General features: G+C 48.5%; 13 protein-coding genes across 13 annotated transcripts; 5 read left to right on the top strand and 8 right to left on the bottom strand.

Moving 5' to 3' along the window:
- Window positions 1-51: 51 nt before the first annotated feature.
- On the bottom strand, window positions 52-1,466 carry HD556DRAFT_301262 (uncharacterized protein). Its single transcript, XM_041310198.1, has 4 exons — window positions 1,115-1,466; window positions 739-1,063; window positions 647-687; window positions 52-585 (listed from the first exon to the last, which is right to left on the bottom strand). The coding sequence occupies exons 1-4, from the start codon at window positions 1,184-1,186 to the stop codon at window positions 145-147; spliced, it is 879 nt and encodes a 292-aa protein (XP_041161935.1). The 5' UTR covers window positions 1,187-1,466; the 3' UTR covers window positions 52-144.
- A 657-nt stretch (window positions 1,467-2,123) lies between these two features.
- HD556DRAFT_1535522 (uncharacterized protein) lies at window positions 2,124-3,522 on the top strand. Its single transcript, XM_041309603.1, has 2 exons — window positions 2,124-2,632; window positions 2,689-3,522. The coding sequence occupies exons 1-2, from the start codon at window positions 2,352-2,354 to the stop codon at window positions 3,479-3,481; spliced, it is 1,074 nt and encodes a 357-aa protein (XP_041161934.1). The 5' UTR covers window positions 2,124-2,351; the 3' UTR covers window positions 3,482-3,522.
- On the bottom strand, window positions 3,523-5,036 carry HD556DRAFT_1361322 (proliferating cell nuclear antigen, N-terminal domain-containing protein). The gene is made up of 6 exons (XM_041302638.1): window positions 4,923-5,036; window positions 4,814-4,866; window positions 4,549-4,762; window positions 3,976-4,490; window positions 3,739-3,924; window positions 3,523-3,682 (listed from the first exon to the last, which is right to left on the bottom strand). The coding sequence occupies exons 1-6, from the start codon at window positions 4,972-4,974 to the stop codon at window positions 3,617-3,619; spliced, it is 1,086 nt and encodes a 361-aa protein (XP_041161933.1). The 5' UTR covers window positions 4,975-5,036; the 3' UTR covers window positions 3,523-3,616.
- Window positions 5,037-5,172: 136 nt separating this feature from the next.
- On the top strand, window positions 5,173-6,455 carry HD556DRAFT_1361320 (uncharacterized protein). The gene is made up of 3 exons (XM_041302637.1): window positions 5,173-5,553; window positions 5,607-5,717; window positions 5,773-6,455. Exons 1-3 carry the CDS (start codon window positions 5,440-5,442, stop codon window positions 6,178-6,180), a joined length of 633 nt encoding a protein of 210 aa, XP_041161932.1. The 5' UTR covers window positions 5,173-5,439; the 3' UTR covers window positions 6,181-6,455.
- On the bottom strand, window positions 6,317-8,561 carry HD556DRAFT_1535519 (uncharacterized protein). The gene is made up of 2 exons (XM_041309602.1): window positions 8,281-8,561; window positions 6,317-8,219 (listed from the first exon to the last, which is right to left on the bottom strand). The coding sequence occupies exons 1-2, from the start codon at window positions 8,488-8,490 to the stop codon at window positions 6,759-6,761; spliced, it is 1,671 nt and encodes a 556-aa protein (XP_041161931.1). The 5' UTR covers window positions 8,491-8,561; the 3' UTR covers window positions 6,317-6,758.
- Window positions 8,367-11,029, top strand: HD556DRAFT_300639 (putative diphthamide synthesis protein-domain-containing protein). Its single transcript, XM_041310197.1, has 11 exons — window positions 8,367-8,810; window positions 8,866-8,984; window positions 9,037-9,114; window positions 9,168-9,343; window positions 9,402-9,631; window positions 9,682-9,823; window positions 9,876-10,045; window positions 10,096-10,222; window positions 10,272-10,361; window positions 10,415-10,504; window positions 10,554-11,029. Exons 1-11 carry the CDS (start codon window positions 8,634-8,636, stop codon window positions 10,673-10,675), a joined length of 1,521 nt encoding a protein of 506 aa, XP_041161930.1. The 5' UTR covers window positions 8,367-8,633; the 3' UTR covers window positions 10,676-11,029.
- Window positions 11,030-11,276: 247 nt separating this feature from the next.
- HD556DRAFT_1307136 (ADP/ATP carrier receptor) lies at window positions 11,277-13,558 on the bottom strand (the record flags this gene model as incomplete). The annotated part of the gene is made up of 10 exons (XM_041300001.1): window positions 11,277-11,363; window positions 11,417-11,672; window positions 11,725-11,805; window positions 11,852-12,047; window positions 12,097-12,296; window positions 12,343-12,523; window positions 12,576-12,639; window positions 12,693-12,949; window positions 13,002-13,149; window positions 13,205-13,558. 10 exons carry the CDS (start codon window positions 13,556-13,558, stop codon window positions 11,277-11,279), a joined length of 1,824 nt encoding a protein of 607 aa, XP_041161929.1.
- Window positions 13,559-14,202: 644 nt separating this feature from the next.
- Window positions 14,203-15,383, top strand: HD556DRAFT_1234525 (MoaB/Mog domain-containing protein; the record flags this gene model as incomplete). The annotated part of the gene is made up of 7 exons (XM_041297668.1): window positions 14,203-14,285; window positions 14,341-14,421; window positions 14,476-14,514; window positions 14,566-14,642; window positions 14,700-14,899; window positions 14,952-15,091; window positions 15,152-15,383. The coding sequence occupies 7 exons, from the start codon at window positions 14,203-14,205 to the stop codon at window positions 15,381-15,383; spliced, it is 852 nt and encodes a 283-aa protein (XP_041161928.1).
- A 442-nt stretch (window positions 15,384-15,825) lies between these two features.
- Window positions 15,826-16,968, bottom strand: HD556DRAFT_300590 (competence-damaged protein-domain-containing protein). Its single transcript, XM_041310196.1, has 3 exons — window positions 16,470-16,968; window positions 16,284-16,409; window positions 15,826-16,224 (listed from the first exon to the last, which is right to left on the bottom strand). The coding sequence occupies exons 1-3, from the start codon at window positions 16,718-16,720 to the stop codon at window positions 16,020-16,022; spliced, it is 582 nt and encodes a 193-aa protein (XP_041161927.1). The 5' UTR covers window positions 16,721-16,968; the 3' UTR covers window positions 15,826-16,019.
- Window positions 16,969-19,474, bottom strand: HD556DRAFT_300476 (uncharacterized protein). The gene is made up of 4 exons (XM_041310195.1): window positions 19,157-19,474; window positions 17,860-19,109; window positions 17,530-17,809; window positions 16,969-17,469 (listed from the first exon to the last, which is right to left on the bottom strand). Exons 1-4 carry the CDS (start codon window positions 19,426-19,428, stop codon window positions 17,217-17,219), a joined length of 2,055 nt encoding a protein of 684 aa, XP_041161926.1. The 5' UTR covers window positions 19,429-19,474; the 3' UTR covers window positions 16,969-17,216.
- An 87-nt stretch (window positions 19,475-19,561) lies between these two features.
- Window positions 19,562-23,591, top strand: HD556DRAFT_300391 (uncharacterized protein). The gene is made up of 7 exons (XM_041310194.1): window positions 19,562-19,952; window positions 20,004-20,292; window positions 20,342-20,922; window positions 20,971-21,346; window positions 21,407-22,636; window positions 22,690-23,000; window positions 23,052-23,591. Exons 1-7 carry the CDS (start codon window positions 19,596-19,598, stop codon window positions 23,409-23,411), a joined length of 3,504 nt encoding a protein of 1,167 aa, XP_041161925.1. The 5' UTR covers window positions 19,562-19,595; the 3' UTR covers window positions 23,412-23,591.
- A 49-nt stretch (window positions 23,592-23,640) lies between these two features.
- On the bottom strand, window positions 23,641-24,642 carry HD556DRAFT_300387 (uncharacterized protein). Its single transcript, XM_041310193.1, has 3 exons — window positions 24,509-24,642; window positions 24,220-24,459; window positions 23,641-24,154 (listed from the first exon to the last, which is right to left on the bottom strand). The coding sequence occupies exons 1-3, from the start codon at window positions 24,509-24,511 to the stop codon at window positions 23,870-23,872; spliced, it is 528 nt and encodes a 175-aa protein (XP_041161924.1). The 5' UTR covers window positions 24,512-24,642; the 3' UTR covers window positions 23,641-23,869.
- HD556DRAFT_300380 (uncharacterized protein) lies at window positions 24,597-25,288 on the bottom strand. The gene is made up of 4 exons (XM_041310192.1): window positions 25,025-25,288; window positions 24,842-24,972; window positions 24,732-24,791; window positions 24,597-24,639 (listed from the first exon to the last, which is right to left on the bottom strand). Exons 1-3 carry the CDS (start codon window positions 25,176-25,178, stop codon window positions 24,774-24,776), a joined length of 303 nt encoding a protein of 100 aa, XP_041161923.1. The 5' UTR covers window positions 25,179-25,288; the 3' UTR covers window positions 24,597-24,639; window positions 24,732-24,773.
- Between the last annotated feature and the right edge of the window lie 260 nt (window positions 25,289-25,548).

Genomic DNA, 25,548 nt, shown 5'->3' with positions numbered 1-25,548 from the left:
AACAATGGGACTATAGATTTCATACTGTTCTGTCTAGTCATAAATTAACTGCTAGTGGGAAATGCGTTATTCATCTAAATTGCGAAAATACTGTATGGGCCCCATGATATAGAAACTCCAGAGTTGACTACCTAAATCCAGTTACTACGCAAGAGCCTCCGAAACAGTCAACCAGTGGTGCCCCTCCCAAAGCGAGTTATCCCTGCTAGCTGATTCCGCGTCGTCCGACTCTGTCACAGGATTCCACCCGCAACTTCCTCCCCCGGCCTCAATATGCTTCTGAAAGAATGTACGGAAGTGCGCGTTTACCACGCCTTCCGTAGGGAGGTGATCGCAGTATACTACAGGTGCACGGCCTTTATATAAGGCCCCAATTTCTGAGAGTGTTGCCCTTTGGCCCTCGATTTGAATTTCAACATCAAGCAGACGAGATGGAGGTTGAGTGGTAAGGATATGAGCCACGTATCCTGCAACATCGGATACTGCAGTGAAGGACCCTGACGTTTCTCCTTTGTTCACGATATGGAACTTGCCAGTATCAGCCAGCGCGGTGAGCCAGGGGACGAATTCGTAGAACAATCCGTTCTGTAGTCGATTTATCGTATTCAGTGCTTATTCAAACGACGTCCAACAAGTGACTACTCACGAAGACGCGGAGAGTTGGTAGTCCGATTGATTTTGCATAAACTGTGAATGGAGGATGAGTTGATGTTATGATATGTTATTATTATTACTTGCCTGCGAAGTCAGTCTTTTGAAAAGCTAAGCCACCTTTGGCTAATTGTGGTTTGATGCCGAACTCGCTGGGTAGGAAGAGCTTCACACCTGCCTCCTTGGCAGCGTCGGCGAGAACAGTCTGGCCGACTACGCCGCCGAAAACAAGTGTGACAGTCGATATGAGAACATCTACTTTATACTCGCGAAGAACTGTGGAGATCTCTGATGCAGACGTATAGTCTGCGCGCACAACCGTCAGGTTTGGATCATCAGCAGGGAGCGCAGCGACGTTCGTGGAAGCTGGCCGTGCGATGACGAGAATTGGGGCGCCAATGGCAAGGAAAGCCTGATAGCTGGTTAAGGACGATAGCTGCAAGAATATAATAACGAATGTCACCTTCACGATATGAATTCCGGTGTTAGGGCCTGCGCCGATGATAGCAAAAGACTTGAAGAGTTGTTCAGACATATTGTAAGAGGGTTGGTTTGTGTAGTTTTAGACTGCTTTGTCGATGACCGTACCGACCTTTATACTCTACCTCCTGCACTGTCGCATGTATTACGGTGGTGATAATCAATACTGCCATCTTGATGTGTGAGACGGTAGTGACGTGCAGTGATACCTGAAGAATACCTGGGAGACCAGGGGAGACCCCTAAGATTGCTGCGGGCTGGTGATGATCATCGGCAGTGTTCACGTCAATCGACATTGACAAAGCAGATTTTAATTCGCTACTGATTAGTGACTCAGTACTCAGCCACATAGTAGTATTGCAAGTACCTCGACGAAATCAAAGTGATGCCTACCATGCACACTTTGTATGCAAACATCAAACACACTCCACAGTATTGTAGGGGACTCACTTACCGTCCTGGCCAAGATCTGGCAGTACTTGCCAGAATTGTAGGCTATAGCTAAGTATCTGATTGTCAGCTCTGGAGTGAGCAACTTGACCGTTCAGCAACGCAAATTCATCACATCGCACCTGATTGGCAGTTCATAGTAAGCGAGCATACATAGCCTCTGTCTCTGTCAGTTTTTCCTACTGTCCCCGTACGGAGAAACGAAGTTCAACTTGACCTACCATTTCCAGGGCCTGGCGATGTGATACCAAAGGCGAAGCTCCGGGCCCCGTTGCAGTGCGCCATCGACTGATTGACACAACCACGACTCGAAGGCAGTGACAAGTGGCAACACGTTTGATTCATGATTTATGACGACAGGGACCATTTCTGATTTTAATTTGTGTTGCATATGCATTTCTTGGGTTTGATGTTACTCGCCGCCCTCGCGCGCAAGTCTTCGGTGTCCCAAGAGCTTCAGAAATTACGGTAGTGAGAGCGAAAACCACCAAATGGCAAATATGTACAAACACGTTGCAGCAATATCGTTGGGACTCGGGGTTTGTCCCAGGCGCACACTCTCATATTTTGAATCCGACTATCTATCAAAATACAAGTACCCGGTCTGCTAGGCTTCTTTCGAATGTCAAATCTCCCCTCCGTCTCGTTTGAAACATTCAGGAGTTATTTAACGTCCTGAATGCAAGAAATGCAGACTACCTTAGCCTCAATTGCCGCTCGCCTTCCGAGAATTCCCCTGCGCTCAAGGGCCCTGAACAACTCGGCGTGCTATGGATTGCGACAGCCCCTGTAGTCCACATGGCAACACTTCGCCCAAGGCTCTCATCCGATCTGACATCTGGTTTGCGGATGGCAATATCGTCCTTATTGCCGACTGTGCAGCCTTCAAGGTCCACCACGGTCAACTCGAAAGGCACTCCGAGGTGTTCCGTGACTTGTTTTCCGTTCCACAGCCCGTCGACCAGAACCTCGTTGACGGTTGTCCTTCAGTTGAGCTATACGACCGTCCGACAGATTTATACCACTTACTTATCGCTTTGTATGATGGAATGTGAGTATCTAGCGCTGTCTGGGATTCAGAATCAATGCTTACAGCGTTATGCATAGCTACTTCCAGAAGCATACTGCAGCAGATTTCGTTGCTATCTCTGCCGTACTTCGTCTCTCCACGAAATACTTCATCGAGCACCTACGCGAACGCTGCATCGCTCGTCTTGCGATAGACTGGTCCACGTCACTCCCGGAATGGGATCGCAGGGAGCACGACGGGACAGATCGTGAGGGCCGCTACAACCCCCGCGAGATCTTCCCCCACCCCATCCTAATGCTTCAACTCGCTTACGAGCTCAACCTCGACACTTTCCTCCCCAGTGCGTTCTATGACCTCTCACGTTACGGCCCCAGCAAGATCCTCAACGGCACTCGTGGTCCGCCGCCAATTTTCTTCACTGAAGGCGACCCCGAAGGTCAGCTTGCCCGCCTCTCAGACGATCATCTGTACGCTGTGTTCCTGGGTCGCGAGGCTGCGCAGTTGTACATACATACCTTCCTCGAATCTGCACTTCGCGACCGTCCGTCCACCAACTGTGCAAACGTGGGAAAGTTGAGTGCCGTGCACTGCGTTGAATCTTTCTACTTCATACACCTCAACGTTCTGCGTTCTGTCGGTGGGATTGCATGCGGACGCGACGCAGATCCGCTATACACACTTCTACAAGCTGCGGAAATGTTGGAAAGGACTGATTTTTCAGATGGGGTGAAGACGTGCGGGCTGAGAATGTGCTCAGTATGTAAGACTGAATTTGTGGATGCCGTTAGGAAGGCAAGGCTGGAGGTATGGGAGCTGATTCCGGAGTGGTTTGGACTCAGGGAACCAAGATCTGTGGAGGATATGAACTAGATTTTTTACAATTTATATCATGGTATTATTAGAATGCACAGTTGTCTCAACCTTATTGTACACAAAAAGCACGAAACGCGATGAATTATCATAGATACAAAATCAGATTGACGTGCAGGATGGGTGGTATACAATTTACTCCTCGCCGATTTTTGGTGCGAGGTAGTACTTGATCTCGCCTTGTCCAAACTTGTAAGATACCTGACCATAGCACAGTTTGTTAAGAACAATCGAGCAACGTTGAGAACTAGACGTACGAGAAGTGGCACGTCGTTGCTCATCATGAGCTGGACCGTGTTTGATAGTGCTGAGCTCTTTGAGAAGTTGACGAGGTATTTTAAGCTGAACGTTAACGATACGTGTTGATTCATTTCGATGAGGACCCCTCCATCTGTGGGAGTTTCGTCCGACTTCTTCACTTTCTTGGCGGGCTTGCCGTTAGACTAGAGCACTGGTCAAAGAGTGGAATGAAAATTGGAAAGATGACAACTCACCTTTGCGGGTGCTTTCTTGCGCTTCTTGCTACTCTTTTTATCTTCCTCATCCTCATCCTGTTCCTCCTCACCTTCATCATCTGACTTAGGTTTGAACTCTTCCTGTTCTTCATCTTCATCCTCGCCTTCCATCTCAACGTCAGCATCTTCTTTCTTCATATTCTTTTCTTTCTTGATTTTCTTTTTACTGCTGCTTCCTTCTTCATCGTCTTCGTCGTCTTCTTCCTTAGCCTCTTCGTCTTCCTTGCCATAGTTGGCGTACTTTTCTCGGGCAGCCTCAGTTTGCTTCAACAGTACGTTACCGTTTGCGGCTTCGCCTTCACTTGCAAAGCGCACACCTTCCTTCGAAACCTCAATCCGTACAGACTCGCCAAGTTGTGACAAGTCTCGGACAATCCTCGTGAATTCCGATGCGGTCATGGTAACTCGTGCATCGTACTCTGTATCTGGGATACCAAGGGTCTCGGCATCGATGTCCATGAGTTTCATGTCATACTCCGCAATTCGGTCAGAACCTTGGTGTACGCTCGTTCATGGACATGGTCGTTTTGGAATATGACAAAAAGGGCTCACTTCTTGCTTCGTAGACAAGGTTCAGAACGTCGGCATCATCAGACGCCTTGATGATACAGATGTCATCATCCTTGGCACACTTGAGTACTTTTGTGAGGGAGTTGAGATTGACACCCAGAGGCATTGGGCGGTCACAGCGGTACTTTTTGAAACCTGTTGCTTCAAGCTTGACAGCAACGAGGGCTACATGGGAGTTGTCCATGGCTTGAAGGTTCTAAAAGCCGCATCATCATAATGAAATGAGTGCTGGTGGAACAAAGCCTACGATTCCTTCCTCATTGCACTCAAAGTTAGCGTCTGTTACCAACTCTTTAATGGCTACGAAATTTTGACGAATGAGTCCCGCCACGAGTGTTTACGAGAATATAGCTTACAATCCAGCAAACGCTTGAGAAGGGCTGCTTCTTGGAGTCTTGCTTCCAACATGATGAGCGCAAGAGAAAGAGAACAAGGAGAAAGGGAGAGAGATTAGACGCGTCTAGGTCGCGTTGACTGGTTTCAAGCGGAGACGGACGAGTCCATGGACCGCGTCTTTACGCGTCATGTCACATTTGTCACGTAATCGGGACCTATCACGGTATGCCGATCGGCATGAAAAAGTACCAAGTCAAGTGCTGTCACCGACTATCACCACGCTCGTTTAGATTTGAGCTTTGACCTAAGCAATTGAATGTTCTTGAAGTTGTTTGTGTTAACTACAGTTGTGTCTCTAAATTCGAATTCAAACTACATACTACTTGTGGTCCACTAAAACAAACATATGCTGTGCACGTAGCGTGGCTGATCTTTGGCTTTTTTGTCCCAACAAAAGCGTCGGCGATATATAACGGCTGGATTACCGCTCCGCCACCTCAAAAACACTCTATCCTACCCGTCTCTGAGCTCATCATTATGACTGCTCAACCAGCCAATCTTACGGACCGTAGTAAACTTCGCATGGAGCGGCTCAGGCTCGAAGAGCTAGAGCAGCAACGCTGGGAACAAGAGGCACTTGTAATGCCTGAAGTGCGTAGCTATTAATTCTCTTCAACGGTCTACAGCGCTTACTGTCCACAAAGGCGCTCAACCAAGCTCTCCTAATGTCATTTGCGTCAGTTAAGACTGAATTCAGTGACCTTGACGGACTCTCGTGGTCGCGCTACCCTGTTCCTATGGTTCCTAACCCATGGGTACGCTGCAGCCACCCTCCTTCTTTCCCTCTGTCTTATATCAATTTTCTCTCAGGCGATAGACGAACCACCCCCCACTCCAACACCGAATTATCCCGAGCCCAGCGAATTCCCTGATGAGCCAGAATACTCTCAACGGTCACAAACTCCCTCCCCTTATACTATTTCATCTCTTACTGGCCTGACCTCTTTCCCACCTGGAGAAACCATTCGAGCACCCCGAGCACCAAGTAAATCGTCTTGGTCTCCCTTGTTACCTACAAACCAGTTCACTTCGGATTCGAACATCTCAAGATGCTCAGATCGCACAAGACCGTCGTCTTCACCGCCTACAAACTACCGCATATCACCAAGCGATGCTCACTATGAACTCTACCAACTACCTTCATTTGACACATCTATGCAACCCCGGATATCCATTCCTTCAAACCACCGCAAATCTAATTCACAACAACTTACATAGCATTACATTCATGATCACGCCCCCCTCGTCTTTAACGTTAACGAAACTGCTTTGTATCGATACTACTGTAGCTGTACGCTTAGATGTTCAATGGACTGCCTTGGATATTATTACATCGTTTTGCGGGATCATCGTGGAGAAGGGAATTCAAAGTTCTGATTGATGTTATATGTCCGAACAGGTCATATTATCTCCATCAGGGAAACGTAATTCATTACACATGATTACAGAGTGCTACGAAGCGCTCCGTAGCACTCTGTAGCACGATCTAACCCGCTGATGTCGTCCAAAGGCTATCAGTCCATCAGCGGTCTGGAGATTTCCTCATTACGTTTAGAATTTTCAGTCGTGCAAATCCCCGCCGGATGTCAGTACGACACATTCGGTATTCTAGCCATAACATATTTCCAAAGAAACAATTATAACAAGTTAACGTGATAGTTGGTCGAGAACAAAGATATATTCGGGGTGATCACATATGAAGCATCTCCAAGGAGTGTATATCTGCAATGTGTTTCAGCTGATAATTTAAATAATCAGTAATGTTCGAGTCCAGACGCATTAGCAAGCCACAGCACTTATGCAACGATGCACGAATCGTTGGCTTTTATGTCAGTCTTGTCCATCAACAAGTGGGTCCTGGTCCTCAGATCCTCAACTTCCACTTGCAGAGCCCTCGATTTCTCCCTTTCCTCCCTCCGGAGTTGAATAAGGATAGGTAAGATATTCCTAGCGCTATTCCAAGGATGAAAACGTTTTGTTATCTCCACCCGCAAAGAATCATCAAGCAAACGACACGAACGGACACCAAACGATGTCCAGGTTACGCCAACTTCGAGTTTGCATTTGGGTGGACACAGGTGACTCAAAAACGCAGCGACGGCTTCCGGGTCCTGCGCTCGTGACGTTCCTACAGACAAGAAACAAAGGGCTGCAAAGGGCTTCAATTCTAGCGTGGGAGGGATCTTTGAAGGGTTGGCATCAATGAAAAGACCTAGCCGGCGCAGTTTTGGGCAGTGGAGGGCAAAGGGGATGAGAGCTCGCAAATCAAGTGTAAAATCGTGCATGATAAGTGGTTCCTCATTCAGAGTTAGACTCTCGAGAGACGGCCACCGGCATGCAAGTTCCTCGATCTCCTCCAGAGTAATGTTTACCGGGTATTTGTGCATGACCTGGAATGTACCAAGATTCGGGAACGAAAGTAGTGGTGCAAGTGTGTTGAACGTGATTTGCTTTGCGGGGACTAACTCCGATTCTCCAGCGACGTAGTGCGCCAGTAAGATGTACAATTGGGAGAGACCGCGGCATCGCTCTGAAAGCATAACGAGCAACGTGTGTAATTCTTCGGGTTCATGTTCAACATAGGTGTTGATGTATAGGGATGTGATATTGATGGGCGCAAAGTCCGCATTCATGAATCGCATGACATGTTCAATGCGAGCAGTGACGGCCAGGTCCCACAGTGCGGGAAATGCTCCTTCCTCAAGGACAGGAGCAAAGACGTCCACATCCTTTTCTTCACCAAACCCTTGCTCATGCCCATACTCGAATTGAACGATGTTGATGTGCTTCATCCGCGAAAGCTCAGATACGATGCTCGACGTGAGGAAAAATTCGGGGAAAATGATCGTTTTCAGATCCGGAAGACTTCGAAGAAGTTCTAGGATGGCCGTCTCAATGTGTTGCACGCGGTAGGGAACACGGAGATCAAGTGAATGGAGGCGTGGCGCACGGACGCAAACATCGAGAAAAAATGAAACTTTATCTTTGTGGCGTAAAGGAGGCGCAGATATAATGAGGTGCCTCAGGCGCTGATGCATGAATAGTGTGGCTCGTTCCATGCAGTCGACATCTTCGTAGATCCACTCCAAAGTATGCAGGTTCGGAAGCATATCGAGGGTTGTCCTCGTCCTGGCCATATCATCGAGCAGGCCAGAATAGTCTATGTCTGTGTCCTGCTGAAATCGCAGAATGCGCACGCGGTTGGCATACCTCTGGAATCTTGTCCAGTCCCTTGAGTCTGGCAGTCCATCGAAGAACTTGATATCGAACCAAAAACAAAATGAACAGGAGAATGGTAAAGAAAACAGGATGACGCACGTTGTACCGTCCCGTTATCTTGTATGGCCTCAAGAGAGTAAGAAGCCTGGAAAGACCGTCTACCTCTTTCCAAATGATGTCCAGAGCAATTTCTGACCATTGCTTGCAAACACACGCATTGTTCACATAGTCATCTTCGTCCACAAAGCTAAAGATGATTCCCAGTAACTCCGGAATAAACAGCACCCTGTGAGGCTGCATGACAGACATGAAGGACGCTAGTATCTGTAATTTTTGTACATAGCAGACGAGGCTTGTCAATCTCGGCAAGTCCCGCCAAGAGTTCCTTGCTTCTGATTCCTGACTCGGATCGTCGCTTATGGCCTATTAACCCTAGGGCTACACAAACACAGATGACAGACGTTCCCGCTGTCTCTACTTTCTCGGCCTCAGGAGAGGATGCGATTACTCGCACCATAGAGTTGAATATAGATTCATCTAATACGCAAAACATAGCTCCGTCCGACTTCCTTGAAATTTACGAGATCGAACGAACAGTAGCTGCGATCGTAGAAGGGAACTTCAAACGAGTGAGATCGATCCATCCTGCTTTACCAAGGCTGATCATAGCTCATACTAGCATAGATAGCTCTTCAGTTTCCTGATGAACTTTTGTGTCATTCTGTCCCAATCTACCGTCTACTCAAAAGTAAAGCAGGCGAGGGCCATGACATCTACGTTTTAGCCGACACTTCCTACGGAAGGTAAGTCTCTACTCGGTGAAAAAGGCATATTTTGACCCGCTTCGAACTCCAGTTGCTGTGTTGACGAGGTTGCGGCACAACACGTCGATGCAGACCTAATCGTCCATTACGGCCACGGTTGTTTAAGCCAGTGCGTGCCCGAGACTCATCCCCGATTGAATGCAATGTGATGTTCTACTATAGGCCTTCTAGGCTGCCTGTAGTCTATGTCTTTGGAAAGAAGCCTATTGATGTCGATGATTGTATCGACCAACTCGGTCAATGTTTAACGACTCAATTACAGCAATATACAACCAGTAACAGTAATAATGGACCGACCGTTTTACTTCGCTACGATGTTGGATATTCCTGCCGTGCAGGTGATTCAAGTTTCTTCTTGAGATGCTGCTATGCAACATAATCTTACCAGTAACGCAGACGTGATTGCCCATAGGCTGCAGAATGAACTGCAGAGCCTGAATACTAGGGTCTTGCACGACCCACTTCCAACTAGGCTTGATCCTAAGACCACCGTGCAAAGTTCCAAAACTTCCGAGCAGACTGGTGCAGAGTCCAATGAAGATGGTTTCACGAATGTCATTATCGCATATATTGGTGGCGAAAGCCTCAACCTTACAAATTTATTGATCACGCACTCTCATTGCGAGGTAAATTGCCATAATATTATCTGATATTGGCATCTTATGAGTCTTTTCAGGTGTATGCATACGACCCCTCTACGAGATCGGCTCACTTGCAATCGCATAGGACTAATAAATTGTTAATGCGACGCTTCGCGATGGTCCAGAGGGCACGAGATGCAGATGTTTTTGGTATCCTTATAGGCACTCTTGGAGTTAGTTAGTACTTTTATTTCTCGTCATCTTTGTAATCACTAACATACATCACTAGCATCATATCTACCCCTCATTGCCCACGTCAGAAAGCTTCTAGCTCGCGCACAGAAGAAAAGCTATACGATTAGCGTCGGCAAGCTGAATCCTGCGAAGCTCGCGAATTTCATGGAGATCGAGTGTTTTGTTTTGATCGCATGTCCTGAAAATAGTGTGATAGATTCCAAGGTTGGCCTGCCTTGTGGAAGTCTACGAATCACTCACTCTGTGACGCAAAGGAATTTTTGAGACCGATCGTTACCCCTTTTGAACTCGAGGTTGCACTTCAAGCTGAAGGCACTTGGAGTGGGCGATACGTGCTAGATTTCGAGAAAATACTCGCTGGAGACTCTGAAAATGATATTGGTACGCTTCCAACAGTGTTGTGGTATAACTCTTTATACATGGCATCTAGGCACCCCTACTGAAGATAATGGGGGCGATTCAGATCAACCGACTTTCTCCTTGATTACTGGAAAATACCGACAAGCAAAACGCTACGGCGGTAAGCACGATCTCTCGACGTACTTAACTGCATCTTACATCCCAAAGCTGAAGGCAATGAGACCCTAACCGAGGAAACGTCAGCTGCCCTTACTCTCCGAAACCAAGATGGTGCTCTCTCAAAATCAGCTGATAGTGCGGCAGGTGAGTGATCTGCTGTCGTATGATGCTCCTCGTATAATATGTGGCGCAGCATTGTTTCTTCACTCCCGCTCCTATCAAGGGCTAGAAGCTAAAATTGGAGAAGATTCTCCATCTGTCCTAGAGCAAGGCCGCAGTGGTATCGCTCGTGGTTATTCTGATGATCATTCATAAATATGTCGGCATTTTGAATAATTTCGAGGAACGCTGTGGTATCCCTCGAACTGTTTCGAGAAGTTACAATGCTTTGTCATCGAAGAGAGTTTCGAGATCAAGGACACCGGTCGTATCATATTAAGTTGTTATCTGACGAGAGATTCAAGAGCTCAGCTATTACTGCTCAATTAAACAGCAGGACCGGTGTTTGAACATGATTGACTGTGAAACTCCGTGGTTTGTCGAGGCCATGTCCCGAGGAACCACAGTGTCTCAGGCGAGTTCCTGATCATGTATGAACTCGGATGTCTCATGTTCCTATGAATTGCTTGTAGTGTTTGCTATCTACAAGCTCATCGCCGGGATGCTTTGTTAAATCATGCCAAACTTTCAAATCAGTAGAAGGAATGAGTGGAGTGAGCGTGGTATTGGAAATGGTGTGCGTTAGAAGATAAGGAGAAAGATGTGTTAAGCATTAAAAACCGATAACTTGAGCAATCTAATTAGTCCTTTCGATGTTCAAGATGACCTCCGGGACCCCATCAACCCCTTTCTTCTGCGCTGTAAAATAATCGGACAGCGGCGAACAGGGAGAGGAGGTAAAAGTAAATATCCACTTTCACACTGCCATCGACCTCGCGATCTGTGCCAACTGCTCCGCCATCTCGGGGTAGTTGCGTGTGAACTCCAACTGTGCCGTACTTGCCTGTAAACCGCCTGATTAGATCAGAATAAGCAGATGCGCTCACATCGACTCACATATTGGTATGTAAGGGCATTAATCAGCTCTGGCTCACTGCGCGCCAGTTCCGCTTGCCTCTCGAACATCTCAACAGCGCGGTCAATCTTGCCCTGTTGCAATGACAATTGGGCAAGCGTGGCGACTGCAGGCTCGCACTCAGGATCAATTCTCAAGGCTTCATCGCAGCACCGTTCCGCAGCAGCGATGTCTTGTTTCCATTGGTAGATGGCAAGGCCCTTGTTAACAAGAGGGAGAACGTTCATCGGAGGAGGTCTGGTTGAGTGGAAGTAAGTCGATGTATTGGAGAGAAAGAGAAAAATCATACTTAGCACGCTCGAGCTCCACAGCACGATCAAACTTATCAACGGCATCCACGAAACGCTGTTGATCCAACAACAGCTCGCCACTGCCAAGTCATTAAATGAAAGTTATCATCGAATGTAGCTACTCACTAGTAGTTCTGAGGCTCGCTCCTCTGAGGGAAATTTGTCATCGTCCGTCGGAAAGTCGCCATACTGCGCGCGAGTTCACCCATCTTGTACAGGGCGACGGCAAGTTGGATATGCGAGAATACAAATGTGTCATCAAGCTCGCTGGATTTGGTGTAGTTGTCTGCGGCATCCTTAAACTCATTGGTGATAAAGAGAACTACGAATCTATGAGTGACGGTTGGCCATGCAGAAAACAAATTGCTCACCTTGTCCACGGTGGTAATAGATGTCGGGGTCCTGGGGGTTGTGCTTGATCGCTTCCTCAAAACACTCAAAGGCCTTCGTACCCTCGCCTTGCTCCATGTGTACGCTCGCGATCTTCACCCAGCTTTGTGTCAAGGAGGGATAGATTTTGACGGATTCGTACAGGTCATCCTTAGCGCCAGACACGTCACCCATAAGGAACCTATACAAAACTTAGTCGGTGCATTTCAGAGTAAGGAGCAGCTGACTTGAAAGTGCCGCGAAGGTTGAGAGCTTCGGCTTTGCCAATCTCCCATGAAATACCCTGCTCCATTGCCTCATTCACGAGCGAGACAGCGTGCGCATAGTCGGCAGCTGCTAATGCTTGCAATGCGAGTAGAAGAGTATTATCACCAGTTGATGGGTTCTCCGGGAGTGTGGGCAGGGGTCCTGTGCAAGATTAGCTTGCAGAGATAAAAGTGATGGAAGTGAATGTACATACGGACACGGAATGCCGCAAAGTAAGCTGAAACAAATGTGAATGAGGGAAGTCGAGGTTCGCGTGTCTAAACGCCAATGAGTAAGTATGTATCAGTGATTCCCGCATTGTCATACTCACGCTAAGGATGACAGCAGCTTTCTCGGTGGCAATCTTCTTCAAAATGCGTTCCACAGCCTGTGCAGCCGACTCATTTTGGAATTTATCCAAGATAGTAGCAGCAGTGAAATCCCGCAGAGCCTCCTGGTTTCTGGACAAGGATTCAAGAGCATTGGCACGTCTGTTCAGCGCTTTTACATAGCTGGCATCAGCGCGCAACGCTTCATCACAGTCCTGGACCACCAAATCATACTTAGGGGGTGTCAAGTTCATGTAACCTGATAAGCGAGTAAGACATGCGTCACGGTGATATTGACGGGAGGAACGCACATGCCGCACGGTTGCTGTAGTACACGGGCTCTGATTTGGTTGCCACCTGGATTGCACGCGTATACATGTCTACTGCCTGCTGGAACTTTCGGTTTTGGTAAAGCGTGTTACCTCGTGTCTTGAGTGTACCTGCCAACGTTGTGCGCTCCTGTGAAATTCTTATGTTGAAGTGAACAGATAAAGTGCGCATCGAAAGTACTGACCTCCACTGACATTTTGGCGATCTCTTCCACTGATAGTGCATCCTCTATTTGGTGGTGAGCACGAGCTTCCAAATTGTAGTAATACTGACCTTCGTCAGCAACTTTTGGCTTTATCTCCTCAAGTAGGGGGCCGTCTGAATCATTGACGGTCTTCCTCTTCTTTGAAGACTTCTTTTTATCCCTCGCCTTACCCTTCTCCAAGTCACCACCTGGACCGCGCGAAGTGGAAGCATAGTAAATGACACCTCCAACAGCGAGCGCGGCAGCAGCTGTTCCTATAACAACCACCTTTTTATTTTCAGCCACGAAGTCCTGTATTCTCTCGAAGTAGGAGGTTGAAGAGGTAGTAGCCATGGTGGAGGAATAGACAGACGGCAGTGACGCGCAAGAATGTTCGGCTTGAATATAGCTACAACCAAAATTTCCAAAACATCGTGCGAATTTTACGTCATATGTATTGCAGTCGACCCCCCGCATGCCTTTTTAGAACCCTCTGGAGTCTGCACTGACCAACTCTTGCGTATCTGGCCAGTCATGCGTGGATATCATTTATGAATGTCGCACTGAGTCTATCGATTAGGTCGCTGGCAGGTGTGTTCAAGTTGTAATTATAACTTGGTCTTCCCTGTATGTGGCTTGACTCAGGCTATGGGTGACTAGCAATTCATAGTCCAGCATTCGGTTTTCGGGATCGGCCCCCCGACCTCTATCTTGAGCTTGTCTCCTACTGATAATTAGTAAGGAGCAATTTAATTTAGGTCGTGCGTACCATTTCTCACTGAATCTCACATGTGACTTCCAACCTGGCGCTCAACGTCAACTCTCACCCCCATTCTTCGACATTATTTAACTGTCATCGGTCATCAGTTGACTCTTAGATACTTTATTTGCTCCGGTTATCGGTGTAGACCATGTCTTCATCACCGCCAGTGCCCCCCTCGGCTGCGGGAGCTTCTCAAGTTGGGGAGAACCCACTTCCAAAACCTCCGGCTCCGGTCATGAATTTCCCAATTTCCCCAATTCCGAAGAATCCACTTGGAGAAGGACGGTACATCAAGACTGCTGCTGCTCTCATCATTGGGTATGTCCCATCTTGTGTGGTAAAGCACACAGCTAAAGTTATGGCGACACTATAGAGACGAAATCCTGAATGGGAACACGTTGGACCGTAACTCGAATTACTTTGCGCGCTTCTGTTTCGAGAATGGTATTGAGCTGTGAGGATTTCTTTAGCATTTCCATCCCCACTTATTTCATGTGCAACAATGCAGCCAGAAAATTGAGGTGATTGCAGACGACGAGCTCGAGATGTAAGTCAGTTCGTCCTTGTCATCATCAGAAGAGATAACATGGATTTTTAGTATTGAGGCTAGCCGAAGGATGGTCCAGAAATATGATTTCGTCATCACCTCTGGTGGTATAGGGCCCACTCACGATGGTATAGTGCATCAACCCCTGTTATGACAATCGGAGGTCTGAATGCCTCCATTTCGAGATATCACATACGCCTCGCTCGCAAAGTCTTTCGGACAAGAGCTCAAATACCATGATGAAACTATCATGCGTATGGAAGAATCCAGCCGACACCGCACATGGATCACGCAGCAGAGCGAGGAGCAACGCACCGCTCGTAGACGTATGGCACTATTTCCGGAAGCTGGCGAGGTCCTTTTGGTCGCTAGCGACATATGGGTTGTGTGTATTCCCATCTCTTTGCGTGATATCGTGCACTAAGATGGATTTTCAGCCTGTTGTTCGACTGGAAGGCAAGCTATGCATATTTCCAGGAATCCCATCACTTTTCCAGAAGCTTTTGGACAACTTGAAGCCTTTCTTGCCTTTGCCCACGGAAGATGCGCGTCCCTTCCGGCTTCAAGTCTTTACTCCGTAAGTCATTGACGTTATTCCTGCATCGCTGCTGGATCAAGCTCCTGATGATCCTTGAAGACTTCCGGAATCGTCCATTGCGCCATTCCTTACAGCTCTACAGAATCGCGTTAAGCCTGAGAATATCCGGATAGGCTCTTACCCACTCCTTCAGCCAGGGGCACACATTGCACTAATTGGATTGGACCGTGAACGTGTGAAAGAACTTGGGTTGGAGGTGGAGAAAGAGTTGCAAGGACGCATACTGAGTGCGGAGGAGACCGAGGCCATGATCAAGGTAAAGAGGCAGTGATGTAAGCACTATTATATGCGTAAGGGATGCACAATCACCTTAGTGGTGTGAAAAGCTCGAAAATTGGCAGGTTCTGGACCCTTTGGTCGACGCTGCGGCTTCAATTCAACGTCTCCCGCAAGAACGTCTTTGAGCAGCACCAATTTGTCTTAGTAACAGCCATCATGTTGTTCTTTGCGACACCTGTGTTCGTCATGAGTTGCAAGGCCTTGACGAGACACGACAGCAATATATATTTGCCTTGCTAGATCTGTGCCAAGCCATAGGAGTTAACGTCAAGTCATCAGCCAGTGCGGGAATGTGTAGCGCGGCTCACACATGAACAATTGGTGGTCCCAAGACGGTACTACCGTACGACAGAGGAGTAGTGTAGCACAATGGAGCTCTGTAGTCTCGACAAACCATGCCCTGCTGCTAAAATATGTCTTCAAGGCTGTTTGGCAACATTGTCAAGAGATGATGGTGGCCGGGAGGAATCTGAGGTAGATCACAACTGAGGTAGATCACATCACGTATCAGCGACATCAGGCCTAGGTAGGTATGCATATGGCAATATGTATGTGACGGTTGCAGTAGAGTATAGTGGGTGACGATGGCATGTGAAATGGAGAAACCTGATACTATGGCGTAAAATGCTCAAAGCTTCGTAACCTCCGAACTCTTTGAGTCAGGCCGGCACTGCTGCTCCAGTTTAACGTCTCCTGCAAGAACGTCCCTGAGCAGCACCAAGGCTGCCTTTGTGAAAGCCATCATGTTCTTCTCTCTATCTGCGACACCTGTGTTCACGACACGAGTCGCAAAACCTTCATGAGACACGACGGTAATACATGTTTGCCCTGCTCTGCAAGTCGTAAGAATCAATGTCGAGTTATCAGCGACATGGAGAATAGTGAGGCCCACATATGGACAAACGGCGGTCCCGGGACAGTGGGACCTGTAGCACCCGACTCCCCGATGCAGTACGTGACATCCATCTGTTCCCTGACGTTCGCTGCGAGCTCTGTGACGAGTTCCGGTGTGGGCCCACTAGGCAGGACAGTCCATTAGCAGCCGGTTGACAGTAATGAGCCACTGCGATAAACAAACATGTAGTTCACCAAGTTCTCATCGGTCCAACCTGCCCAAGTCCTCCGTGACTTTGTGGTGTACACTGTCGCTCCTCCCACGAAGAACTTGCTCGCTCCAGATACAGAAAGCAGGGAAGCTGACACGAGACCACCCGTTGTGGTTTCCGCCACTGCAAGCGTCGACGAAGTCGACCTCAGAAGCCCGGAAATCTCAGTCAAAAGAGGCTTAAAAGAGACGGGAGGGAAAGAATAATCCTCTGTAGGTTCCATTAGAGATTCTCAGCTAACATGTTTGCGTGAGCGATTATCATCCCCATGCGGAGTCACAATTGTTTTGATCGTTACATAGATTTGGACCAACTACACACTCATAGTTTCCCCTAAGACTTTGCTCTGTTCAAACGTTCAACGTTCAAAGTTAATCCAAACTTCGCCACAAGTGCCAGCAAAAGCTCCACCGCATAATACCGACACCCTACATTAATTGTGCTGCGTTAACCTTTGTAGTGAATTTCTGAAATAAATGAGGTACATCGTGATGGTGTTTTGAGTAGGTATGTATGCGATATCCATCTACAGTAAACAGCTGCAATAGAGTAGCTAAGAGAGCAGGTAGTAATAGGGATATAGATGCATGGTGTGATTGAAATAGTATGATTATTCATGAAGTCTTGAGGGAATAGAAATAAAATTGCCAAAAGCCCAAATAACGAAGGATCCACGCGAGAAAAGAGGAAGGATGAACGGAGATGAGAGAAGAGCCAAGTTACCGCTCGCCTCTTCGCTCATCAACAACGACTTCCACCCATCTAAGCAGGGTATCTTGGAGCATCGTTTCCCACCCCTCATCCTTGCGCGCAACGAGGCGAGGATCGAAGATGATCGGGGGTTCTGTGGAGGGGAACCGTATCTTCGAAGGGGAGTTTGCTGGCGTGCTATGTGAAGGCTTGAGTTGGTGATCTATCTGGCTGGGTGCGGAGGGTACGATCATTGGTAGGAGATATCGAATTTTTAGTGCGCTAGATGGATGACGGGCTGACATCAAGAAATGCAACCTGGAGAAGAGAAAAAAAACTTACGCAGCCCACAATCGAAGGTTATCTGTTCGTCTAAACGTCCAGCCAGTCTTACTTTTTTCTTTCTCGTCTTCCACAGCTTCCAGTGCCACGATATCATGGATAGAATCGGGCGAAATAAAACCCCAGGGCTTACGTGACCACCGGACTCCGGTGTTGTATGCTATGCACAGAAACTGGCCGGACGAAAGTGCGAGAAGGAACGCGTTTCTATCTGTCGCAGGTGGTAGCAACGAACAAAGGTGTTCCGGAAGCAGAGTGTAGATGAGGGCATGTGCTCGGCCTGCCAGAACTCGATTAGCTTTGGGAGAATTAAGTAATTAAAGGACCAACCCAATGGGTGTTCAGCAAAGGATCCACGCATCGCCCACTCGGGTAAATCATCTTCATCCACGCTTTCCTCCTCAGAAAGAGTTGTCATTTCCTCATTCTCTTCCATCATGGTAAGTCTCTGCATTGAATCTAGCAAACCGGTCGATACCACCCGCCTGGACGATGGAGGCGAGGACGAAGACCGAAAAGGATCTGCGTCACCCGCGCTAACGCGCCTACTCTTCAACCGGCTCTCTTTCTCTTTCTTTACAAACCTCTCGTGTTCTCGTTCCCAGCCTCTTTTGCCCTCTTTGACTTCTCCGAATAGAACATCATCTACCACGTCCACATACCGCCGCACGACTTCCTCCTCTTTCGCTAAGTCAGTCAGCGTCATGTCTTGCTTGTACAGCCAGCCCCCGCCCAGTACCAAACGGTCGTCCCAGTGATGTCTCTTTTCCCCTTCCTCTTCATTCATGATCGAGTCATAGTAGTCATCCTCCCACACCGGCACGGATTCCTGTCGACCTTGTACGTGCACGAAAGAAATCGACATGTCTGGATCTATAGGAAGGTCGTGATCGTGATCATGAGACATGTCTGAAAGCGCAGCGGGTGATGCCACACGCGATGGTGATGTACCACCGTGATCAGGAATAGAACCGTGATCGCTTTGCACGTCATAAGCTTCGTCGGATAGAGGTACGCGTGAGCGTTCTTCGAGTTCGCGAAGAACAGCCAAAACTTCCAACGCAGACTTGCGGATAAGTGACAGGGGATCTGCCTGGGCTTTCTGGTGCGGTGCGTTTCTTTTCGGGTGGGGTGAACTTGCCGTGACCTTGTTGCGGTACTGGCTGCGGAGAGTTCCAGCGGAATCGTCAGGTAATGTGATCACGTAGTTGCGCACTGAACGAATGGCGCGCGTGGTGATCTTGAGCAAGTTGAGAATATCCAAGCGATCTCGGGGAGTATTGGACGTGTGCGGGCTAAGGAGATCAGGATCGCGTCTCGGACCGTCATTTTTACTACTTGACAAGCCCCACGCGTCTGCAACAACCATGAGGTCTTGTACGACGCCTGGAAGGAACGCTTCAGGGTCCGTTTCATATGTCTTCACAAACGGAGGGAAAGCCGGCTGCTGGATCTGCGGAATAGTTGGTGATGGGGGCAACTCAAACTCCAATAGACTGCCTAATGACGCTTTAGCGGATTTTGCTGCAGAAATTCCACCAAGAGCTGGGACGAGTTGATTGCTAAGCTTCTTCGATGGGCTTGACATAGTATGAGCAAAAAGTCGATGTGAGAAAGAAATACACACTTGGGCTTGGCGACGATGCCTGTCTTTGTGAAATAGTGCTGAAGATGTTCTATGCTTCCAAGTGTCATGACGCTCTGACGTTTTGCTGCGCTTCTGCTAAATGGCTTCACTGGTTTGTTGGCAGAGTTCATGTTAGGGTAGAAAGCGGTCGAACGACGCGTTTTCAAGTTCTTGACTGCTGCTTCTGCATGACTTTGAGAGTCTGTAGAAGCTGAGCCAGTGTCATCCGGCGTCAGTGCTGGTGGTGTCGATGGTGGAGAAGACGAAGCCATGTCTACATACAGAAAACAAGACAACGAACGACTGACTGAATGCAAAGGCAGAGCTACAAGCAACGCCCATACGGCCAAAAAAGGAAGGTGGTTAAAAATGGGGGTTGACTTTTGGGGGGTCGAATTTTAAGTATCATAAGGACTCCATCCTACAATGATGAGCATACATGGCCCATGCAAAGGACAAGTACTACTGGGCTCAACTAAGGGCTGCTCTCACTGCAGGTCAATGGTCGTCTCCTTCACCAGGAACAGCTCAAAATGGCTCCCCATTGTCTTGGTTTCATATACTGCGCAAGTTCAACAAACACTGTAAAGGTTTCCAAGACGTGGCAGAGGTCGCATCACAAACTCAAGCTCTATTCTTACTGCTCGGAGCGGACACACAGAACGTGGACCAGCTAGGTCTAGAAAATGATGACGAGTTCGTTCTTGGCGACGAGTGTCTCTTACAACCGGAGCGGATAGAGGAGGCTAGAGGCGGGTATGAGACATTAAAGAGTTTGGACAGCAAGAATTCCGATGTAATTCATTTTCCATCCCTATTCCATGCAATAATAAAGATGGTCCCATAGTCTCTTCATCTTGCACTTGCGCTCTACGCGTATGCCCTCGGCCAATTCTCGGAATGCCTTTCGTACTTGTCCAAAGTACCAAAGCTGCTCGAGGCGCAGAGTCATATACCTCCATCTTTCACCACTCGTTCAGATAATTCCGCACTCCAGATACCTGGATCAATCGCCGAAACCTCATCTTCATGGACCGGTAGTTTTGTTTCTGCTGACTATCCTGGTTCGACAGCTGACATCAAGGATGGGAGAGCTTGGGCAATCACTGAATCTATAAGGAGCACATGTTTACAAGGTATGCCTTTCCATCACTTACTTCACCGCATTGACATTCACTCCAATAGGCATGTGTTGTGAAAAATTATCACAACCCAAGAAAGCCATTCAAGCCTACTCATCCGCCCTCCAACTTCTGAGTAATATCGAGTCCGAGATACCACGAACACTCGCTGCCACGTATTCATCTCCCGCTTCATTCGACAACTACCGCGAGCTGTGGCGCTGGGCAGAACGTCTCATGTTCAGGGCGATATCTATCCTTTCGCGGTCTTGCTGTCTGGATGAGAACGATGGCCTTATTTTGACCATGTTCACCCATTATCATGCTTGCAGCGCGCATTGGCCGGCGACATTTCGCACAGGTCACCGCTCCACAGTTGCAGTCCTCCACCTCCGAGCGCTAATCATCCAACATCAGACGTCATCAACTTCAGCCCCTAACTTGTCACTTCAATCAGCAAAACCACCCCAATGGATAAGTACTGCTCGTTCAGTCATCCATGAATATCGCACAATTCTAGGAGCTTGCACTACTTTCCCCAAGGCTGGTGAACGTAACGTCAAAGTGGAGGATTTTGTAGACTTGTGCGTGGCAGTGTGGGAGACCAATGGAACCATGTCTGACCCTGTCCGTTGGGTTCTCGATGTAAGATTGCGTTGGCTGGATTTCTATCGGTTCACTGACCCGATATAGATGCTCTGGTGGGCTACCCGCCTCACCTTCAACTCATATCGTATTTATCGACACATGACACGACTACTTTCCATTTCCGGGGATGCGGAGCTGGCTAAACGCACCCTGAGGTTATACGTTCAGGTTGTTTCGAAAGCACGGGAAGCAGGAGTGGACAATGACTTCGACACGGATCGTCATTGGGTTGAGACGCTTATCGATGGTGCCCGGATGCTTTGTCGTCTTTCCATTTCACGCCAAGATGGTATCGACGATGCCAAGGAGGCAGGGGACATGATCGAAAAGGCGAAGACGAGGCTGGATGAGGATGACAAGGAGATGGTGGCGAGAGTCGCGCTGGCCGAAGGCGTATGTTATACAACACTGGCAATAATAGGTAGGTGTCTGTCTATTCTGATATTTCTATATTCCATGACTGAATCTTATGTTATATCAGAACAGGACCCCTACACCCGGCAGGCTCGCCTAGGTCGCGCCCTCGCCGCCTACTTGAAGTCTGTTGCGATCCACCCCACACCTGCTGCACACCATCAGCTCGCGATCGCACTTTCTTTCCCTGGAAGTTCGCAAAATTTGGACGAGGCGATCGTGTCCGCTCGTGCATCCGTTGAAGACGATGCTGATGAGATTCGACATTGGCATCTTCTCGGTCTGTTACTTAGTGCTAACGGCGAGTGGGAGAAGGCGGCCAGTGTTTTAGAAGTGGGCGCAGAACTAGACGAGAGGAAGCAGGACATGGAAAGTCCAGCTAGACTCGACGCGGAAAATGACATCGTGGTGAAAGAACCTATAGCTGATGGTATCCAGGCTCAAGACTTTGAGTTAGACCATCAGCATGCACAAGTGAAAGGTCATTCAAAACTCCCATCTGCACATCTACCGCTGAATGATGCTGATGGTACGACATCTGAGCACAAGAGGCTTCTTGATCCACACGCAACCACTATACCACCATCTGCCACTCTCCTCCGACCATTACCCAACCATCCATTGCCTTCTCCCCGTGACGCATTTGATTACGCCCTCCAGCTCAGAATGACGCAGATGGCACTCGCCGAACACATAGAAGGCCCTGAGGGTGCAGAAGGGCGGTGGGTTGATGTATTTGGCTGGGTCGCGGAACGCAAAGGGTCGCCCTCCACTTCGGGGTCTATGACAGAGACGCAGCGTGAGTCTAGGAAGCAAGCTTCCCCTATTCTTGATCCCACCTCGGGCTGTATGGAACTGATTTTATCTGGTTGTGGTTTGTGTGGATCAGCGAGGTCGTCAATAGACACCGGTACTGGCGCCAGGACTACACAAACGTCATCAGTGCTGCATCAGCCATCGCAGGACCCCCTGAATGAAAAAGGTCCTAGTGTAGACCAGCATGGATCTCTGGGTCTTTCCATTGGCCATCAAGACCTCCCATCATCGGAGCTTCCGCCGATCACTGTTACGCCTGCAACGCCTGCAGAGCCGCATCGACGTTTTACACTCAGCGTGGATGAGAAGGACTCGCTGAAGGGTAGACGCTCCTCTTCAGCGGATGGCACTGGTAGGAAAGTGCAACAGATGCTGAAAGCCCGCGTCCATAAAGGGCAGGCAAAGATCAGTACCATTTCGAGGAAACTCGGAAATGGCGTTGTGCGCAACGGAAATTTGAAGAGGACAAGCTCTGCACCAGGTAAACTACTTTTTTGTTCTACCCACCACGCCTTTCTTCACAATCTGTTTTAGACTTTCATGCTGTGCTACAGAACCATAATTACCAAGCGTCGTCAATACACTCCCGCCGCCGGCTGCGTTCTCTGATTCGTCATAATGCAGCTGTCGCACCCATCGAGTCACCACCCGCTCCGCCTCCCCCGCTTCCTCCGGTGAAGGAGGATACACCTATACTCCACGCGACGAGAGACGACAAGCTTATAAGCGACCTTTGGGCCATGTCTGCTGCCACTTTCCGACGACTTGGTAAAATCGAGCAAGCCAAAGGCGCAATCCAAGAAGCAGAAGTCAAAGACTCTGAAAATCCCGCTGTTTGGGTGCAGGTGCGTATATCGCATGTCTGCTATCATGCGTGTTCACTAATCATGACACAGCTTGGGTTATACTACATGGTGCTAGATCGTAATACAGAGGCTTTAGAAGCTTTTCAAAAAGCCCTGTTCATATCGCCTGACGATATCGCTGCATCTGTGCACTTGTGTCGCATCCACCTTTCCACGAAGTCATCGGCCGGCACGGTTGAATCAGATAAGGCTGATCTAGTCGCTGGGCTTCTCGGCCACCTCACCCGAGGACCTGGCTGGGACGTTCCTGAGGCCTGGTACTACTTGGCTAAAGCATACGGGCTACAGGGCCGAAAGGATAAGGAGCGGGAAAGTCTGGCGACGGCTTTGTCTTTGAGTAATCGCAGGAGTATTAGGGATATTGGGCGGGCTGTGGGTTGGTGTTTGTGATTAGTGCATGTGGTCAAGGTTCGAGGCTTGATTTATATATACGAACGTCCCATACAGACATCTACCTATTGCTGACTCTGCACGACAATCATATAGATGATGATCTTTTGCATTCCTGTTAGATGACAGGTTGTATAGACAGTTTACTACTTGGCTTTTGGTTCTGGATCAGAAGGTTTTTCGTGCTCCTCGAGCACTAGAGTTGATTAAGATTTTCTATCTGAAGATCAACGTGTGTTCCAGCGTCTGATATCCGATCTGGTGTGGCTGTACAAACTGTTGACGTTCAACCGAAATACCACTAGTACTTATCATCTCCTCCAGCTACCAAGCAGGCCAAGAGGATTACACAATCCATCTATGTTTCTCGCAATGGGCCCCCGGTTTACATTTACAATGAAAGGGTCTCCATGCACAACATATAATACTACAACTACATACATTCAATCATCAACATCTCACTTCGGACTTTCGGGTCTCAGAGGCCTCCATTCCTCGACTGGTTCAGGGGCTTCAGAAACCAATTGTTCCGATTCGTAATCGTATGAAGCAATCGAGTGATTAGAGGTTGACTCTCCTGAGTCAGCTGCACGAGATCGGGTTTCTGCCTCGGCAGCTGCTGCTTGTGCATGCTGAAATTTTTCAGCACGTTGCAAGCGGTATCTTTTGAAATACTCAGCAGGTGGGAAAGAAGTCGAACCCAGTGAACACGTCAATGGGTCCCAGAATTTTCTAGCCGAATGCTATGTCGCAACCGTCCATAAGAATGTAACTAACTATGCAAACGCGACTCATGACTCATGCGCACCTGTGGACTGTCCTGGGCACTCCTATACTTCGCCTTCAAACATAAACAATTAAGGTGATGAATGTCATTTGGAACCCAGCCAAGCGTTTCTTCTTCTTGGCTGAGGGAGGGTTCACCCAAAGTAGTAAGTGTGTGCTCGTCTTCTGGGTCAGTGGCACTATTGGTGGCATCTGACTCGACGCAATCGTCCTCGAAGAGGCTAAAGTGCGAGCTCATGTGCAAGGGTGTGGTAGATTCAGGCTAAACGACTTGTCAGCAGAAAGAGTACCAGGGAAGATTAATGCCTCACCATTGGATTGCAGACGGGTTAATAGTGAGGAGCCCAACGACGTTCTGTACATTTATACTGCCCGCGTCGTCCGTCTACAAGCATGGACTCGAACTAGTTACTAAGGCTACAAACCACAATGGTTTTTCTCTCTATAGCACATGTAAATGAAGCATTATCCAATCAAAGGGCGGCTATGTAAGTGGCAACTGGCTTGAGCGGAAGCTTGGCAATTGAAACGCACAAACAATCATCAGCAACGCGGTTGTGGGCCAGGGGCCTCCCGTCATGAAGTTTCGGTGGCCTGTTTGATTTATAAGTTAGTTCCAATGGCACTGGTGATAGCCGAGTGACCTCTGGAAGGGGCGCTGTTCCCGTCAGGTGTGCGTATCGCGTGAAGATATCGGTGGGTACTGGGCCTGGGAGTAGGAATACGTTTAGGATCCCGAACTCGGATATCCAGTGCATATCTACGCCGGCTTTCTCTACATGAGCGATATCAATCCACGTTTCCGATGCAAGTTCATTTGAAACAACCACTATAGACGTTGCAGAATGAGCTTGGATAAGCGATAGAGAGAGGTCGGCGAGTGTGAGAGGTATTCCAAAACGTCTGCATTGTAGAGGTAGAAGGGGTCTGTGTATCCTGCGGTGGAGCTTGTTGTGCTTGGGAGGGAGTGGCTCGTGGCATGTTCAGGGATTTTGTATATGTGGCGTGGTTTGTGAAAGTTATGTCGAGCGAGAGCCTGTGGGCGTAATCTCAGTGTTGATGGTGAGTGTGGGACATACTTTGAGGTTTTTTTTTCTGTCTGTGTGGAGAAGGCTTCGTCCCAGAAGGCGTGTTGGGTGTCGCCTTTGAACCATGCTGCAGAGTTGACTTGGAGAACGGATTACCCTTCGCCTTCGATGTATTCAGGCTTCAGCTAGTTTATGCAATAAGCCGCGCTCGTTCAATAAGGCCTGTTCTATGCCACCCCGGAAAGGCGTGATTTCGAGAGGGTTGACAGTCGATGAGGAGCTCCGAGCATATCCGTGGACCGTCTTCGGTGAAGTTCGGTCCC

This window comes from Suillus plorans, assembly GCF_016647745.1.
Source record: "Suillus plorans strain S12 chromosome Unknown HD556scaffold_19, whole genome shotgun sequence".
NCBI lineage: Eukaryota > Fungi > Basidiomycota > Agaricomycetes > Boletales > Suillaceae > Suillus > Suillus plorans.
This window is presented reverse-complemented; position numbering and strand designations above follow the sequence as displayed.

What these genes read in the sequence shown, in the direction of transcription:
- HD556DRAFT_300476 (XM_041310195.1), bottom strand. Translation starts at nt 19,428, where the DNA reads ATGGCTTCGTCTTCTCCACCATCGACACCACCAGCACTGACGCCGGAT. An exon ending in GGCATCGTCGCCAAGCCCAA is followed by an intron (nt 19,110 to 19,156) that starts GTGTGTATTTCT and finishes TACTATGTCAAG; the next exon opens with CCCATCGAAGAAGCTTAGCA. An exon ending in AACCTTCGATTGTGGGCTGC is followed by an intron (nt 17,470 to 17,529) that starts GTAAGTTTTTTT and finishes TCATCCATCTAG; the next exon opens with CGCACTAAAAATTCGATATC.
- HD556DRAFT_1535522 (XM_041309603.1), top strand. Translation starts at nt 2,352, where the DNA reads ATGGATTGCGACAGCCCCTGTAGTCCACATGGCAACACTTCGCCCAAG. An exon ending in ATCGCTTTGTATGATGGAAT is followed by an intron (nt 2,633 to 2,688) that starts GTGAGTATCTAG and finishes CGTTATGCATAG; the next exon opens with CTACTTCCAGAAGCATACTG.
- HD556DRAFT_300380 (XM_041310192.1), bottom strand. Translation starts at nt 25,178, where the DNA reads ATGCCACGAGCCACTCCCTCCCAAGCACAACAAGCTCCACCGCAGGAT. An exon ending in ATTCTGCAACGTCTATAGTG is followed by an intron (nt 24,973 to 25,024) that starts GTTGTTTCAAAT and finishes TCGCTCATGTAG; the next exon opens with AGAAAGCCGGCGTAGATATG.
- HD556DRAFT_300391 (XM_041310194.1), top strand. Translation starts at nt 19,596, where the DNA reads ATGGCCCATGCAAAGGACAAGTACTACTGGGCTCAACTAAGGGCTGCT. An exon ending in AAGGAGCACATGTTTACAAG is followed by an intron (nt 20,293 to 20,341) that starts GTATGCCTTTCC and finishes TCACTCCAATAG; the next exon opens with GCATGTGTTGTGAAAAATTA. An exon ending in TACAACACTGGCAATAATAG is followed by an intron (nt 21,347 to 21,406) that starts GTAGGTGTCTGT and finishes ATGTTATATCAG; the next exon opens with AACAGGACCCCTACACCCGG.
- HD556DRAFT_300590 (XM_041310196.1), bottom strand. Translation starts at nt 16,720, where the DNA reads ATGGAACCTACAGAGGATTATTCTTTCCCTCCCGTCTCTTTTAAGCCT. An exon ending in GAGAACTTGGTGAACTACAT is followed by an intron (nt 16,410 to 16,469) that starts GTTTGTTTATCG and finishes TGTCCTGCCTAG; the next exon opens with TGGGCCCACACCGGAACTCG. An exon ending in GGACCGCCGTTTGTCCATAT is followed by an intron (nt 16,225 to 16,283) that starts GTGGGCCTCACT and finishes TACGACTTGCAG; the next exon opens with AGCAGGGCAAACATGTATTA.
- HD556DRAFT_1361322 (XM_041302638.1), bottom strand. Translation starts at nt 4,974, where the DNA reads ATGTTGGAAGCAAGACTCCAAGAAGCAGCCCTTCTCAAGCGTTTGCTG. An exon ending in TCTCAAGCGTTTGCTGGATT is followed by an intron (nt 4,867 to 4,922) that starts GTAAGCTATATT and finishes AAAATTTCGTAG; the next exon opens with CCATTAAAGAGTTGGTAACA. An exon ending in GCAACGACGTGCCACTTCTC is followed by an intron (nt 3,683 to 3,738) that starts GTACGTCTAGTT and finishes TGCTATGGTCAG; the next exon opens with GTATCTTACAAGTTTGGACA.
- HD556DRAFT_300639 (XM_041310197.1), top strand. Translation starts at nt 8,634, where the DNA reads ATGACAGACGTTCCCGCTGTCTCTACTTTCTCGGCCTCAGGAGAGGAT. An exon ending in AGACTCTGAAAATGATATTG is followed by an intron (nt 10,223 to 10,271) that starts GTACGCTTCCAA and finishes CATGGCATCTAG; the next exon opens with GCACCCCTACTGAAGATAAT. An exon ending in ATCAGCTGATAGTGCGGCAG is followed by an intron (nt 10,505 to 10,553) that starts GTGAGTGATCTG and finishes TATGTGGCGCAG; the next exon opens with CATTGTTTCTTCACTCCCGC.
- HD556DRAFT_1535519 (XM_041309602.1), bottom strand. Translation starts at nt 8,490, where the DNA reads ATGTCTGTCATGCAGCCTCACAGGGTGCTGTTTATTCCGGAGTTACTG. An exon ending in AGATAACGGGACGGTACAAC is followed by an intron (nt 8,220 to 8,280) that starts GTGCGTCATCCT and finishes TTCGATATCAAG; the next exon opens with TTCTTCGATGGACTGCCAGA.
- HD556DRAFT_1361320 (XM_041302637.1), top strand. Translation starts at nt 5,440, where the DNA reads ATGACTGCTCAACCAGCCAATCTTACGGACCGTAGTAAACTTCGCATG. An exon ending in AGGCACTTGTAATGCCTGAA is followed by an intron (nt 5,554 to 5,606) that starts GTGCGTAGCTAT and finishes CTGTCCACAAAG; the next exon opens with GCGCTCAACCAAGCTCTCCT. An exon ending in CTATGGTTCCTAACCCATGG is followed by an intron (nt 5,718 to 5,772) that starts GTACGCTGCAGC and finishes ATTTTCTCTCAG; the next exon opens with GCGATAGACGAACCACCCCC.
- HD556DRAFT_301262 (XM_041310198.1), bottom strand. Translation starts at nt 1,186, where the DNA reads ATGTCTGAACAACTCTTCAAGTCTTTTGCTATCATCGGCGCAGGCCCT. An exon ending in TCAAAAGACTGACTTCGCAG is followed by an intron (nt 688 to 738) that starts GCAAGTAATAAT and finishes CTCCATTCACAG; the next exon opens with TTTATGCAAAATCAATCGGA. An exon ending in TACCAACTCTCCGCGTCTTC is followed by an intron (nt 586 to 646) that starts GTGAGTAGTCAC and finishes AATCGACTACAG; the next exon opens with AACGGATTGTTCTACGAATT.
- HD556DRAFT_300387 (XM_041310193.1), bottom strand. An exon ending in GTGCCCAGGACAGTCCACAG is followed by an intron (nt 24,155 to 24,219) that starts GTGCGCATGAGT and finishes GTTGCGACATAG; the next exon opens with CATTCGGCTAGAAAATTCTG.